The 16,417-nt window shown below is 41.1% G+C and overlaps 1 protein-coding gene across 1 annotated transcript in view; it reads left to right on the forward strand.

Moving 5' to 3' along the window:
* The window catches only part of ARHGAP24 (Rho GTPase activating protein 24), a 181,894-nt gene that overhangs the window by 51,737 nt on the left and 113,740 nt on the right, over positions 1 to 16,417 (forward strand). The window contains exon 3 of the mRNA XM_038136612.1: positions 12,480 to 12,567. Coding sequence (XP_037992540.1) covers positions 12,480 to 12,567 — 88 coding nt within the window. The remainder of the gene's footprint in view (positions 1 to 12,479; positions 12,568 to 16,417) is intronic.

The raw sequence follows: 16,417 nt of genomic DNA on the forward strand, positions 1-16,417 counted from the left end.
TTGCTAAGATTGTTCCACAGGGTCCCACTTCTTGATTGATACTCTAACAGTGGATCATAGCAGTAGAAATTTTGATAATTTGCTTCATTCTGCATGGCTCTAAGTCTCACTTCAGACACCTCTGCTGATGTAGGCAGTAACTGAATCTGAAAGTCTAATCTCTTTTAAGTTTAGGTTGTTGCTCAGTGGCACTCTCAGTTGGACTGGATTTTCGTAGTATATATATTTAAATGTTTGTTGGGCTGAATACCAAGTCTTTGTGAAAAGTTCCTAGCTGGATGGGGTCTGGGATGTGAGACCCTGGCTTTTGTGCATCTGAGTGCCTACACAAATAACTTTCTGAACAAAAATGGAAACCATAGCAATGTAATTCCTTTCCCTGCAGACAAATATTTCTGAGGACAGCTGCCTAATGAAAAATCTTGGAATGGCTGAAATCTTGCCTTTCCATGAAAGCAGTCCTTCATTTCAATCCCTCATGAAACTCCCAAAACCTGCCTGTGAGTGTAGATGTCTTTTTTTTTTTTTTTTGGGTTGCTATGAGACAGCAGCAGTGTGCCTGCTTTCCCCGGGGTATCTGTCCAGCCATTTTGAATGACTCAGCCAGTTTGTGTTCAGTGCTTCCTTGACTATTGCAGATCTAAAATGTACAAAATACCTAAGTTGGAAGGGAAGCTAATGGAGAGAGCACCAAAGCTATAAATATGAGATGCTGTTTGTCAAAACTGATGCTAACATTTTTACAACATGATTTGATTGATGTAACACTTCAAACAGCAGCCTTGATCAGGATGCTTTTGTGAACAAGATAATTTATCTCAGCAAATGCGTTCACATAAATGTTTTAAAATGAAAGGCGTGATAAATCTGTCTAGAGCCTGCACACAATAGAGCTGCCAAACCTGCCACCTGTTTAAGCTTTTAATGAATGTTCTGTATTTAACAGAAAAAGCGTAATTAATGTTGTCACTTTCCTTTGCAGAGATTTCCCTTATCTCAGGCGCTCTGAGATACCATGTAGCAAATGCTTCTGAGTGGAGCAGCCCTGGTGTTGCTCTGGTGTTTTAATTAGAAGTCAAGCAAACCAGTGAAGAAGCCATTAAATCTTAAATGTGGCTTTTGTGCAGCACAGCCACGAGGACGGGCCTTTTGTCCAAAGCCACGGGGAGACCGTGTTTTGTTGGGAGTCAAAGGATGCCCAACCTTATGTTATGTTGTTAGATTAATGGGAAAGTAGTTGCTCTGGATTTTCTAAATGGAAGATGATGTTTCTCAGAGTAAACCAAAAATGTACCAGGATGTTGTGTTTCCATCTGTGTGAGAGAAAGCCTTTGAGTGCGTTAAGACAGGTTGGTGGAGGTTTTTCTGCAGCAGGTGGGAAAAGTATTCAGAAATCTTTCTCCATCCCTCTTGTAGACCCTCTTTAGATACTGCAGGTCTCCTAGAAGGTCTCCCCAGAACCTTTTCCTCTGAGAAACCCCAACAGGATGCTTTTTCCTATGTTCTTCAATGAATTCCCACTCTTCCTTTTTTCATCCAGAAGCATACTGGATGCTCGCTGTGTAGGTCCTTGATTGATTTACTGTGGATTTGGAAGACATTTCTGACTGAGTAAACAATTCTCAGCTTTTAGTTACAATGATCTGACTGAAGCTCACTGATGTTGCAGAAGGGATGTAGAAGGGAAGAAAGGAGCTAGAGAAAGTAAAAGCAGTGCGTAAGGAGGGAGAATAGCAAGGGAGAAAGTGTAGAGATTTGTGAAGTACATGGGCAAAGTTACAAGCACGATCCGTAATAGCCATTGGTAGAAGCACTGGTGTTGTAAAATTGTACCCTTTAAAAATAGTAATGACATGTTGTTGATTACTTTCATTGTGTGTTCTGGCTTCAGAAAGCAGCCTGTGAAAGCATCCTCAAACCAGTGACTCAAGTGGATATTAGAATTCAGAAGTTTTTCTGTTTTTATTTTGGCTCAGTTACGTTTTGTCCCATGAGATAAAATAGTGTGGTAGTTTTCACAAACTGCTATAAACTTGAGACACCCTTCTTTTTCTTGCCACATCCTAATATCATGGGTACTGAAACCTGGGTTTCCCATGATGATCCCAGCTTCACCTGGAGTCACTATTCTCTGTAGCTGTGAGCATGGCAGAAAATGGGGCCACTTCTGGTTCAGCTCCAGCATAAAGTTTTCACTTGCTTATTGCTGGGCTGGCTAATTTGACATGTTTGCCCTGTGTTTTCACTTTGGAGAAGGCAAATGTGCAATGGAAGGAAATGTGCATGTAGAAATGCCTAAAGATTCTGGAGCTGTCTTTCAAAAAAAGGCAGATTCCAAAGTGTTGACAACAGATGACTGGTAGGAACTACTTTTTCTTAATAGTTGGAAGAAAGGCCCCTTTTCAACAATAACTCCAGGCAGGGAGCAGTTCAGTGGCCAAAATATTCCTGTGTTTGCCAGAAAACCTGGAGCTTTGTTTCTGTTCACCTGCTGTGTAAACACTGCTTGGTTTCTCCTCTTCCATAAACAGTATTTTGTCCTCTTGCTTTTGTAAAGGCTTCTGTAGTTTCTCCTAATGACCGTGAAGGCCTTCATGGTCATTTATATTTTGATAACTTATTAAAATAGCAACATGGAATCTAAGGTATTTATATTAATAATGTTGGAACAGAGCAGCTGCTGGAGTGCAGTTAATAATGCTGGCCTCCAGTCACCCTGAATCCATTTTTATTCCAGACTGTCTGGCATTCTACAAGACACACCCCCCTCAACAGGTCTGCAGAAAGCTGGTCACACTGTCCTGTGGAAAAGCAGATAAATGATGGTTTGACATTTAAAGTCTGTAAAATTTTAAAAAGCTGTAGAAAGCCCAAAGACACTCAGTTGTTCTTGCTGTACTTTTACAGAATGTTGTAAAATAGCTTTGGTGGTGGTACTCAGAAATGAGTGTAAAAATCTAGATCATGAGTCTTATTTATTCTCAGTGAAGTAAGTGCTATTTTGAGGCAGCATAGTCTTGAAAAATATCTGCTATTTTTAAAATGTATCTCTAATTAAAAAGCTCAGCCTCCCTACAAACCCTGGTAAGGTGCAGGAGCAAGTCCTTCTGGATAATTTTGCATACAAAGGGAGCAGCTCTGTGGCTCAGCTTTGGCTTTGGTGTGGTCTCCCATAGTGTCCTTACAGCCAAACTGCTGAGATAAAAGACAGAAAAGTGGCCTTTTTTCCCCATGGTTATCTTTTCAATATAGGTATCTGTTATCCTGTGACTGTGTGATTTTGATCATGTACCTGGTAAATTCTTCCTGGAGCAGCAAACTGTCAAAAGAGATATCCAAGGGGAAACAATAGGTCAATTAAACTGGCACTGAGAGGAATTGTTTGTGGTAGTCCTTGAGTGGTTGTTGCCTTACCCTAGGTCCACATCAGTTCATGGAGTTGAACTGATGTCAACAACTTGCCACAGCTTGAAATAGTTCTGAATGCACGTTGTGCCAGTTGGGGATTATGAAGAAACCACGTGTACACAAAAACCCCTCACCATGACTTGTGCAAGCAGAATTGCTGAAATGTGCATGTATTCTGCACAGCTGAACTGATTCACTGGTACTTGACCTGACCTAAACCAACTCCTCCTAAACTCTGCCTTGATTTTGTGGTTATTTAAATTGGTAATTATCTGGCACCTTTTCTTACATAGCTTGTAATTTAAACCTTGTCCTCAAAAAACACATTACTAATACACTAATAAGACTAATAATGAACAGCTACATCTCATACAAAAGCTGTAAAAGTGTGTGATTCTGATCAGTTATTAAAATGAAACTATCCAAGAACTCCAGTTTCAAATTGTAAACAGTATCACAGAATGAAGGAAGCAAATGAAGATGCTGAACTAAAAGTAAAGTGTGGAAATACCTACTGCACACAAGTGGTACTGCAGGAGAAGCAATTTTTAATTGGGGAATCAGAGTTTTCCAGTTGTGCTAATTGTTTAGGTGGCACCTATTTTGTGTAGATGGCACAAAAGACATGACCCTAGTGTCCCCCTGAGATAGGATCACTGTTGCTTAATGTAATCCCTTAAACAAGTGCCAGCAGAGTACCCTACACAGATGCCAGAAAGCTAAATGAACTGTTAATTCTGTGTGATTGTGGTATTTGTAGTGTAGTAGCACTTTATAAGCTGTGCTCATAGATTAAATATAGACAAGATATATAGATTAAATACAAACAATGTATATAGATGTTAAAGCAACAGGCAGTAATGTTATTTGCAAAACAAATAGATAACTCTTGCCATTAACGTCTGAAATTTTTCCATGTGAAACTGATTTTTTTTCTGCCCATAAAAAACTGCAAGATAATAACTTAGATAAGTTAGGCAGATTTTCCTGGAATGTTCTTGCTAGACAAAAGATGACAAGAATATTTGCACAGGAGTAAAAACAATTTTGGTGGAATTGTGGTCCCATTTCCATGTCTCTCTGCTACCTTTTATGCTGTAAAAGTTGCACTTTATGTGTAATTTTTAGGAACTCTGCAGCAAATTCAACCTTTACTTTGACATGGAAATTAATTGTCCTGTGTGGGATATTTGGCCATATATAGATTTCCTGGAAAAAACACAGAGTTGGCCTTGTCCCATGGATCCAGCCTGTTCAGATCCCTCTTCAGAGTCTTCCTACTCTCCATCAGATAAACACCACTTGTAGCCATCTGCCAGCTGCATTTAACTCCATTTACACCATTCTCTGTGCCCAGCCATCCAGGCAGCTTTTTAACCCAGTGAGGAGTGTCCCCATCCAAGCCAGGAGCAGCCAGTTTCTCCAGGAGAATGTTGTGGGAAACTGTGTCAAAGTTTTGATTAATGTCTTAGGTAAACATCCACAGCCCTTTCCTCATGCATTAAGGGGGTCTCCTTGTGATAGAGAGAAATGAAGTTACCCAACCCGCCTTTCATAAATCCATACTGGCTGGTTCTGTTCCCAAAGAAGGGATTGATGACATCAGCCTTTTCTTCATCCTTTGTCACTACGTTTTACCCCACATCCAGTAAAGGGTGAGGTTTTCCTTAGCCCTCCTTTGTTGCTAATGTATTTATACAATCATTTTTACTGTCTTTTACAGCAGTAGCCAGATAAAGTTCTAGTTGAGCTTTGGGCCTTCTAATTTACTCTCTGCAGAATCTCACCACATCCTTGTAGTCCTCCTGAGTTGCCTGCCCGTGCTTCCAAAGATCATAAACTCTCCTTCCTTTTTCCTCTCTGCCAAAGCTCTCTGTTCACCCAGGCTGGTGTTCTTCACCATCTTGTCTTCTGGCACATGGGGACAGCCTGCTTCTGCATCTTTTAAGATTTCCTCCTTGAAAAATGTCCAGCCTTTCTGGACTCCTTTGCCCTGCAGGAATGTCTCACAGGGGACTCAGGTCAACCAGACTTCTAAACAGGCCAGAGTCTATCTCACAGTGTTGCTGTATCTGTCCAGACTGTCACTGGAGAGCTTTGTATATAAATGAGAGGTCATATTTGACATTTTCCTCTTGTCAAATATTATCCTTTTGGGGAATAATTGCACTGTTTTCACCTAGATGTTCTCAGGACTGGAAGTTGGTAAATTTCCTTTGCAGATGAGATCTGTAAAGCAGGACTTGGTCCTTTGTGTTCTGGTGCTTTACTGACTTTTTATCTTGGGAAAATAGTTTTATCTAATTAAAAGCTGAATTTCTTACTGACCAGAGCTATTGGAAGTATTCTTTTCTGTAATAAAGAGATCTAAAAATTCAGTAGTGCCCAGCTCCATTTTTGTATGTTGATCAAAATTTAATGACCATTGCAAAGCCTAATTTTATCAAAACTTCATGTGTGCATGTGATAATGCTCTTAGCTTGTATTCATGAGTTCTTAAACTCAATGCACTCTCTAAATTTATTTATGCATCTTATTTTTTTTCTTTGCCTTTGGAAAACACCGAGGGACATTTCTGTGAGGAATATGGCAACTGCAGAGTGGGACCCACAGGCAGGCACCACCTGCCCCTGTGCCTTGTGATCTGTCCTCTTCTCTTACCTGAGCTCAGTCTTACCATAGCTGTTTCTTCTCTCTTGCCCTTACTAAAGAAATCAAAACCATAGGCATGCAGTATGAATCCAGCCTCTGGGTTTAGGCAAACTTAATTTTTTGTGCTGCCAATAGCTTAACTTGGCATGAGCTTGGTTTCTCTAATGGGACAAATAAGGGAGTTTTTTGCCTAGTGCCTGCTCAGGCCAAGATTGCTTCATTCTTGAGGAAAAGTTTCTCTCAAGCAGAGAAGCACTCAACCATGAAGTGAAATGTCTGGCAGGAGAGAAGGAGAAAAATCTTTAAAGAAACTGTAATCACATAGTAATAAAACTGTCAGTTCTGTCTCTCATGTCAGAAGAAATGTTTTGGTGCTCCCTATCAGGCAAACAGTATAGATGCTATTCACCACCATGGGAAGCAATTTACCTGTTTGTTTGTGGGTTTTTTTGTTTTTTTTTTTGTTTTTTTTTTTTTTTTTATAAATAAGCTATCAGGTTTGAATATTGCTTTAAGTAAAGGAAAAAAGATCTCTCTAGGCTCCTGTTCGCAGAGTTTCTGAGAACTAAACAATAGTTCTCATTCTTCAACAGAAAAAACCTCTAAAAATGTGTTAACTTAGTGGGACAAGAAAATGTCAAATGCAATGGTATTTATGCCAGAAAAGTGTATGCTGTGTAATGGCTTAATTTCATCCAACCAACCCTGGTTTTGTTTTTTTTTTCTTTTCATTTCTCTTTCCTTCTCTTCATTCCTGTCATGTTACTGCCTAAAATCTGAAAAGTCACCCCCAGCCATTGTTTTCCCCTTGTACATATTGCAAAACTGTAAATGGCTGCAATAACTACAAGCCAAGGAGTGCATCACTTCCTACAGTAAATATATTTCTTCCAATGGTTTAGTTCCTTAAGTGGTAAAAAATCCATTCTTATGATAAAAATAAAAAAAAAAAAATCTGCACAGACCCTGGGTTTGGAGCCAGCTGGAGAACTTGCTCAGGCCCAGTTTGAAATACAGATGTTTCTGTGTAGGCAGACAGATGAAAGGGCTGGCTTTCAGAGTTGCTGTGCCCTTTTGCAGCAAGGGATTTCACTGGGATCTTGGAAATGAATTGTAATGGTGGAAGTAGAGTGGAGTTTTTAAAAAACCACTGCAGTCAAACTGCTTGTGGTGAGCATAGTGCAGGTTTCATTCATTACTGACCGCAGTACAAGTGGATTTCTGTCTGTAGACTCTTGACAGTGCAGAGGGCTCACTTGGACTTGAGATCTGTTTTTGTGGTAGCTTAAAAGCAGAAACAGCAATGGGTGGAGCAAGAATTTATAAATAACTGATAACTTGCATGTTCTTTCTCCTCCTTTGCTATGCATCACTTATTTATGAATTCGCAGGTGTGCACGTCTGTATATACATGTAGAAATACATTTGTGTCATGTATTTAATGTACATTGATTAACAGGCTTTTTTGTGAAATGCAGTAGATGCCTTCCTGGCAGTGACCTTGTAAATAGTAGTGATGTTGAGAAGATGATTCACTAAAAGTAGTATTTTTCGGTTTGAGATGCAATCTGAGCTGAAGTCTACTCTTTCAAAGTTTGACAGCCCAGACATTGCAGAAACAGCAACAGTGATAAAAGAAACCCCAGAACACTGCTGTGTTGTATGTGGCTGTGAGTCATACAGAAGATACAATTACCCAAAGATTCATTCTGCCTCTTCATCCCCTCCATCAGCTGCCTCTTTCCTGGCTGATGACCATCCTGCCTCTCTGAGAGCTGATGTGATGAATTTTCCATGAAACCATAAAACCAGATATGTAAATAAAAAGCACCTAACTTAAAAGTCAGAGTGGAGTTCAGTGGTCTTTGATAAATAATTAAAGCTGGAAGGACAAGAACATTTGATGGAACTGCTGGTACTTTGTACTTCTTATTATTTTTGAAGGAGTAGCAGGACAAACTACAGCAAGCAAATAGCCCTGGGGAAGTGTATTTGAATCAAACCTGAAAATATTATTTTGGCAAGAAGGCACTTAATTGACTCATGTCTTTATTTGCTTTTTGAGTAAAATCCATCCAGAGATATTTAAAATCACTTATTTGTCTTCACATTTGCCAATCAGCATCTTCAAAGCATTGGAATTTCTTGTATCATAATATCCTTGCTTTCTTGGGCAAAACCTGGTATCTCCTGGACAAGGTGGTAAGTCTTCTTCAGAAAACCGAGTTGGAATAAGGCAGTGTACCTAGGGAAGAGTAACGGAGCAGAGCCAGCAGGAGGCACAGGGTCACTTCCCTGGTGCAGTGGGTTACACGGAGCGTGCAAACAGAAATGCCATCTGTCAGCTGCTCCTCATGAAGCACTTGTGCAGTGGCCATCCTGTCTCCTCTTCTGTGCTTCCTCCTGAAGTTCAGCTGCTGAATGGTGGTGAAAATGTTTTCAGGGACCAGCATGGGATAAAACATCTATTTAAGCAAGACTGTATCATGCTGTGAGACTAATCCAAAGTAGATTGATGTAATTCTTGCTGCACTACAGTGTTTTATCAAGCATTTAGTTAACAGAGCAGTATTTTTTTCTCAAGTTAAACACTTCATTTATGCAGATTTTTGATTTTAGCAAATGTGTTGCTCTGCTGTTAAGGAGGTCTTTGGTTTGAAGCAACCGTGTGCTATAGAAAAATCTCGGTGTGAGTATCTGAAAGTGGGCTTGTTATTCTGTTAGGGAAAAGGCCAATGCTTCTTAAGCAATCCAGATTTCTCCTGCATGCTGTGAGTCATCCTGAATGCTCAGCTAGAGAAGCAGAACTGCCCTGGTAAGGACAGAAGTGTTGGAAATGGAAGAATAATTCAGGCATACTGCAGCAGGAGCTCTGCAAAACACTGCTGGTTTGGTGGAGGCACAGCCTGCAAACAGAATGGCAATGGGAGCCAGGAGGGACTTGGGTCAGGGCCACATTTTTCTCCCACTTCCCTTTTTCCTGTATTTCTATAGACTGTATGTCTTGATTCCTGCTGGCACCATGCTGTTTTTTTTGTTTTTTTTTTTTTTTTGAAAGCAAAATATTAATCTGCTCCAATCTGCAGTCTTGGGTTGAGATTTTTAAATATTTTGAATGATCTGAAGACTTTGATGTCAAGCAATGTGAAGCTTCTTTATTATGGAACATTTGCATGCAGGCATGGCACTGACAGCCAAGTTAAACATGTGTTTCCTCTGGAAATCACCTTCCTCTTTTGTATGCAAATTACTGTCTTGTTAGGTGTCTAAGGCTATCTGGTTGGTTTTCTCCTATTTCCCCCTGGAATTATGTACTCAAGGCAGAAAGCAGAGCTCGAATTTGTTGAAGCTTTGCAACTAACTGATAGTCCGTGCTCATGGCGCTCTCCAGGCTGTAGGGATGGGCCTAATGTTGCACCTTAAGGGCCCAGAAAGGCACTTGAGCAAGGGGGCCAGCAGTGATCTGGAGACCCCATTTGTATCAGATCCCCCGCAGCCGGGGCTTTGTTACAGTACAGATGTGTTCCCTGGGCATCAGCTGCTGAGAAACTCAGCCAAGGGACACTCCAGACAGCCTCAGGACAGTTATGTAGACAGCTACAAAGCTTAGCAAGGGGGAAGTGTTGCTGTGTGGTGAAGGCAGACAGATGGGCGTGAAAGCAGACAGAATGGGAAGTGAGAGAGCTGCAACTGCTCTCTTAATGCTTTCTCCGCCAGAGTCGGGCACCCAGGTGCATGTTGCACAAACAAAACTATTTTTTTAATTTTAAAAAACCCCTCACATATATATATTGAAGTATTTCATGTGCACTGATGTTTGCAGTAATAGTTCTGGAAATAGTGAAATAAAATCACCACTTGGGGACATTTTCTTTTTGAACTACAGCAATATTCTGTGGTGTTACTGTCTGGTTTCTCTTCATATTAACTTAGCTGTTATGTGTGGCTTTACATTTTAGTAGATGGAATACGTTTCATCTATGAAACGAAGGCACTAGTGTTATAAATAAAACACTTTTGTTTCTATGGTCTCAAAAATCTGTCATTAGGAGAGCTCCCTGTAAATGGTAGAAGAGTTCTGCATCAAAGAATCAGAAAACATCACACTGTAATGAGTCTGCAGCATGCCTATTGCTGATGAGTTGACAGCAAAGTTGAATGCAGTTTTCATTTACTGTCTCATGAGTTGATTTTAGTTTACAGTGCTGTAGGCTAAGTCTCATTAATTTTTTATTTTTGTTTAATTGAGTAGCAAGACCTATGATTGGCTTGAATGTGTTGTATGCCCTCAGCAGTGCAAGCTCCCAAGACAGTGAAACTCCAGCATGGAGAGTGATGTGCTCATTCAGTGTGCTGGGTGGAGCTTCTTCTGGGTAAAACCAGCTCAATCTGAGAGTGGGAAATAAAGTCCTATACCAGTCTTAATGGTCTGTTACATGGTACAAAAATGCATGTAGTTCAAATGCCTTTTAGAGATTCTTATTCCTGGTCTCCCATAAGTCTCAGAAAAAATGTATTCCTTATATTTCCTGTTTTTTCTTTAGATGTTAAGAGGAGAATTTGAACTGTATTGTGGCTTATGTTTTCCTGTTCACAAAATCTTTTTCGTTTATGATATTTTGGTTGCCTAATAAGGTATTTCACAGAAGACTTTGGAGTGTGACATCTATTAAGGGGTGCTGCTTGTGGCAGGAATGAAGGAAGATTGCTCTGAATGGGGCTGTTGGACCAAGGCACTTTATGCTCCTGATACATTTGTATATGCAGTGAGTAGGGGCATCTGCCCATGACTGCTAATACCTGCTGCTTGCTCCACCTCAGCAGAAAGATGTGCTGCTTCATCTGCTTCCAGCAGCAAGCGTCAGAGTGTTTCTTGGAGGTGATTCTGTATGTTCTGACAAAATCGCTGTGCACCCTCTCTTTGCCTTCCTATGATGACACTGTTCTTGCTGGCACACAGCGCTGACAAGTTGCCATAGAGCCCAGATTCCACATTACATGGTACAAATACTAATTTTGTGAAACATTTGTTACCTGTTCTTTCAGGTTTCCTGTCGGTTTGTAAGGATTTCTTTGTGAGAAGACGATAGTGTTTCTGCTTGTCCTGCCTTCCCAATAATTGTAAATGGTTCTGCTCGTAATGAAGGTTCCAGGTCATAACAATGACTACTGGATAACAAAGTTGATGTTTTTCATGTACAGGGATATCTTTAGGGCTGTTTAAATGAGGAATCTGACATATTTGGGCATTTGGTTGAAACTACTGAGGAAAATAGTGCTCCATGTTAGACTCAATGATCCATTAGGGGATAAGGACCTTACTTGATGTATTCTGTGTTTAAGATGTGTAAGTTATGTAAGTTGTTTGCTTTGGAAATGGGGGCCCCATTATGCCATAATTGGAGAATATTACTAAGTAGGTGTTATCTCCTATTAACAGTGGTGGAGAGCTTGTACCTAATACAATTGCTAGGATGCTGCTCTGAAAATCTATCCCTGGACAGCCATCCCAACTTAATTTTACTGAAGAATGCCTGCTGATGGGGGTTGAAATGGTAGGAGGAACTGTAATTTCTAAAAATGAAAAAGAGCTCTCAGAGGAAAGGTGTGGTCAATCCATGCCACACGTCAGCAGACCAAAGGAGAGGGAATAAGCTAAGTCTTAAACACAGCTCCAGAAATGTTTTGAGGGTTACAGGAGTTGTTTTTGTCTTTGGGTGTTACTAGAAGTATGCACAGCTGAAATTCTCCACCTGCTCTCTCAAGGTAGTAAAGCTGTAATAAAGGCTTTCAATGCCCATCACAGAGATTTCCTGACATCTCTTTGCCTGTAGCAAACACATCTTTGGACAGGACTCTTCTCTGTGCCTGCTGTGGCTTAGCACCAGCAGCCTGGCACACTGCAGCCACTGGGTGGGAGTGGGGTGTCTTCTCTCTATTTCTTCCCTGGGATGCTATGGGAATAGGGTTCAGAGCAGGAACTGGGTATGCACCCCACAAAGTGAGGGTCCTCTTCTATCCACACCCCTTTTGACATCAGCCAAAAAGCCTGGCTGCGGAGTTTACCTGCCTCACACATGGAACTTCCTAGCTCTTCACTACCCCCTTGCTTTTAAGTCTTGATTTTTTCCTGCAGAACAGTGGGATTAGAACATGTGATAAGTACAAAACTCTGCATGGTATCAAATACCCAAGAGATTAAAAAAACTTAAAGCTTTTGTCAAATGCCTCAGTTAATTAAAGTGATCTGTGATGTTGGCTTTTGGGATAATCCCTCCTCAATCTCACTTTGGAAATCAGCTGCTCAGGTGTTTACAGTGAAAAATTCATGTTTAACCCAGTCCAAAAAGAAGAGGCATTAGTCTGTCAAAGTATGGTAGCAGTTTTAATCCCATGTTTGTTGTTACTTTTTTCTTTAGGGTACCATCTTTCTGCCTGGCAACAGAGTTATTGAGCATCCCTGCAATGAAGAAAGTCCAGGAAAGTTCCTTTTTGAGGTTGTTCCAGGTAGGATATTCTACTCCATATCAAAAGCCTTTGCAGTTTGTCCTCAGTGACAAATGGCCACATCTGTTCTGCCAGAACAGAAGCTGAAGGTGATTAATGATTCAATTTAAGGGAAAAAAAAAATGTTAATATGGTGGTTCATAATTTTTTCATTCTCCCCCAGGCAGCATAGGAAAAGGATGTGTATTTTATTTGTCAGTGTAAAGCAGAATTCCTCAGGGCAAGGAAGTGCCAGATCCTGCTCTTGGATCACAACAGCCCCATGTGGCATTGTGGGTTGGCAGCAGAGTGGCTGGAAAACTTCCCTGTAGAAAAGGACCTGGGGGTGCTCAACAGCAGCTGAACATGAGCCAGCTGTGCCCAGGTGGCCAAGAAGGCCAGTGGCATCCTGGCCTGGATCAGCAGTAGTGTGGCCAGCAGGACCAGGGCAGGGACTGTCCCCCCGTACTTTGTGGGGCCACCCCCTGAGTGCTGTGTCCTGTTCTGGGCCCCTCACTAAAGAAAGTCACTGAGGGGCTGGAGCGAGTCCAGGAAGGGCAGTGGAGCTGGGGAAGGGTCTGGAGCCCTGGTCTGAGGAGCAACTGGGGGTGGTTTAGCCTGGAGGAAAGGAAGCTGGGTGGGGACCTTGTTGCGCGTAACAAGTGCCAGGATGAGAGGAAAAGGCCTCAAGTTGCACCAGCAGAGATTTAGATCAGATATTGGGAAAAACTGCTTCACTGAAAGCGTTGTCAAACATTGGGACTTCCTTGTGGAAGGGAAGTAGGGGAGTCAACCATACCTGGAGTTATTTCAAAGATTTACAGATGTGGTGCTTAGGGACATGGTTCAGTGGTGGATGCTGCAGTGTTGGGTTAATAACTGGACTTGATTTTAAGCATGTTTTCTAAACTAAACAATTGTTTCCACATCCTCTCAGCCCAGTGTATTTATTCAATATGTTCTGGTAATCCCAGTATTACTTTTCAAATTGCCTCCTATCACGGCTATTTGGAAGGGCAAATAGATGATAATGTCTGTTCCTGATTTTAAACTGTCTTAGTATCAGGGCACACATGTAGTTGTGTTCACTGATGTGCTGAGTTATAATAAATTGTGAAAGTGTGAGAAATATGAAGTAGACTTCAGAGCTTGATTGTGAAAGGCACGGGCAGCAAAGACGGCCAGTGTGCTATCTCTGAAGTTTAATACTCACCCCAATCTTGATTAAATCAGATTTGAAGTTTCTCACTGTCTCTCCTCAAAGTCCCTTTTTTATATGTTTAAAATATTGAAAGAAACCTGTTTATTAGCATTGCAAGTCCAGAGTGGAACAAAATCTTGTTTCTGTTGGAAATGAAGAGAATTCTCCATATGTCCTGAGTTATATGACACATTAATCTGTCTGATAATGCTGACCCTGAGGATGCTTATCCTTCATGCCCAAGTTAAGAGTGCGCTCCATTTCCCAAAATGTTTTTTACACCACCTTTCCATGGAGTCAAGTTAAAAATTAATTTGTACTTACTTTTGAGCTGAGTCCAGTATTTATCTGGAGCATCCCTGAGAATCAGGTAGGCTTTTTTGTTTTGCTTGTTTTCAGTTCTGAGAATGGAGTTTTGAATGTGTTCTAGGATAGCACCAGGGTTTTATCCCCACCCCTGTCCCTCCATGCTAACAGGCATGTGGCCACAGAGACTTCCTACTGGGCATCTTATGCCAAGGATTCATGACCAAAAAAAAGGGGTTTTTTTTGAAAATCAGGACATTTCATGCCATAGCACTGGTCTTTGGGGGCTGAAATGAAAATGAAGACTCAGACTGACTGTGGAGGAGCTGTCACAGTGCAGATGTGAAGCAGAAGTGCCAGCTGTATTTTGTGCAGAGATGAAGTGAGCATTGCCACTGTCGTCATGTCACTGTTGCTTCTCTAGGCAAGAATTTGTCAGGCTTCTGTAATGGAGCTGTTTGTCATCTGTATCCTCTCAGTGACTCAGTATAAAAGTCAGTTTTGTAGGCTGACAACAACACAACTGAGCTCATTGAGTGTAACACAGAAAAGTGTATTGTAGCTAAGGCTCTGTTTAGCCTTTGTTAGCTTTCATATGGGAAATCAGCTATGTAGCAACAGGATCTATTTGCACATTTTTAAAGGTTTTGTCAGCTGAGCGTTGTGTTAAATGTATGGTGCCGAAGCTCATGCTGCTCTTGCATTTTTTCCCCTGTATTAAAAGTTGAAGCAATTTTAGTTACTATCCCAAAAGCAAAAGTGACAAGTCCTCTTTTTGTCTCTCATGTCTGTGGGCGGCCTGAAAACTTGTGTGCGTGTGTTTGTTTATTGGTAATACATGCAAATTATTTTGGGAATGTACGTGGGAGTAGGTTTATACTAGGAAACTAATACTCTGTATGCAGCCATCTCTGAAGATGAATGGAAAAATGTGTGTGGAGACAAGTATCTTGCACTTTTGGTGCTGTAATTAAAATACAGATGCCTTCAATTTGCATTTTGAAAACATTCTGTTCATTCTCTAAGTCACTAGATGATTTCATACTTAAAATTTTTCCTTTTTAAAAAAAAAATTTGGTGAGCTGACAAAGTTAATTTACGGGAGAGACGCTCTCTCCTGTACAGCACAAAGCCCACACCACTCTTCTGTGTGGGAGTTTTTTTGTGCTGGAGTCAGTGACCGTGAAATGATTAGTGATGCCTGTGCAAGCTTCTCTTGCACTCAGAGGAATGTTTCATGGTCAACGAAAATCAGAAGAGGGTTTAAATTAATATCTTTTAGTGGGACATGTGCACATACAGCCAAGTTGTGTGATTAGTTTTGAGTGATTGCATTGTATTTGCTAATTGTTCTGAGCTTTATATAGTAGGTTAACCCTCATTCTGTGCATTGGTTGCATTCTAAAGGAAAGCTGAGGTTTTCTTCTTGGTGTGCAGTGTAATGGGGGAAGGCATCTGTGTTACCAGGGAACTGAAACAGGTGACCTTGCTGTGCCTCGGTGTGTTACATGTCACCCATATGTGCAGGACAAGGGCACAGCTGTGGTTCACATGTATGTGGTGCTTTGCAGACAGGATTCCTGCACCTTGTTGGCACCAGGAGGAGCCAAGTCCAGAGATGTGGGAAGCTCAGGCTTGTCCACTGTTTCTCACACAAATTTTAGAGTCCCCTGGACTCTCCAAGGGTTGCTGTCTGAAGGCATTTTGAGCAAGTGCCGCATGAGAATCCTTGCAGCAGGGGCCTGTGACTTTTCCAGGGATGTCTGGATGCTTGTAGGAGCTCCAAGGACTTGAATCCTCATTTTCTGAAGCTCTCAGGAAGCACCACCAGCACAGAATAATCTGGGCCTATGTAGGCATTTGGTCTAGAAGAGATGATGTTTATTGAATGGACAAAGGAATGTGCTTCATCATTGACTGGACTTTGATCCTCATACTGCTACCCCAGCAGCTGCTGTTACTTCAAATCCTTGTGTGCTAGCTGATGTCAGAGTCTGATAAATCATTTTGCAGGTTGGCATCAGGTAGGAAGCCACATCATCGCTCCAGTGGTACCTCACCATTTGAGGTTCCTGAATCATGTCTTTCTTTGTCCCTGTCCTGTATTAATGCAGATTTTATGAAAAATTAACACAGAGGACAAAGTTACTTTCCAGGACCATGTTCACTAGCAGGTGAGCTGTTTGCATGCTCTGATCTAAATCACGAGTTCCTTTAGAGACACAATATCCTAAAGAGTTCTCTGATGAGTTTTGCAGTTGCATGAATTTTAATACTTATTTAGTACTGTTTAAACTAGAACATAAATTTCCAAGTACTGATCTTCAGTATTCTTTGTGCAGTTTTTTGCTTGTGATCTTTGTG

Source organism: Motacilla alba, chromosome 4 (genome assembly GCF_015832195.1).
Source record: "Motacilla alba alba isolate MOTALB_02 chromosome 4, Motacilla_alba_V1.0_pri, whole genome shotgun sequence".
Taxonomy (NCBI): Eukaryota; Metazoa; Chordata; class Aves; order Passeriformes; family Motacillidae; genus Motacilla; species Motacilla alba.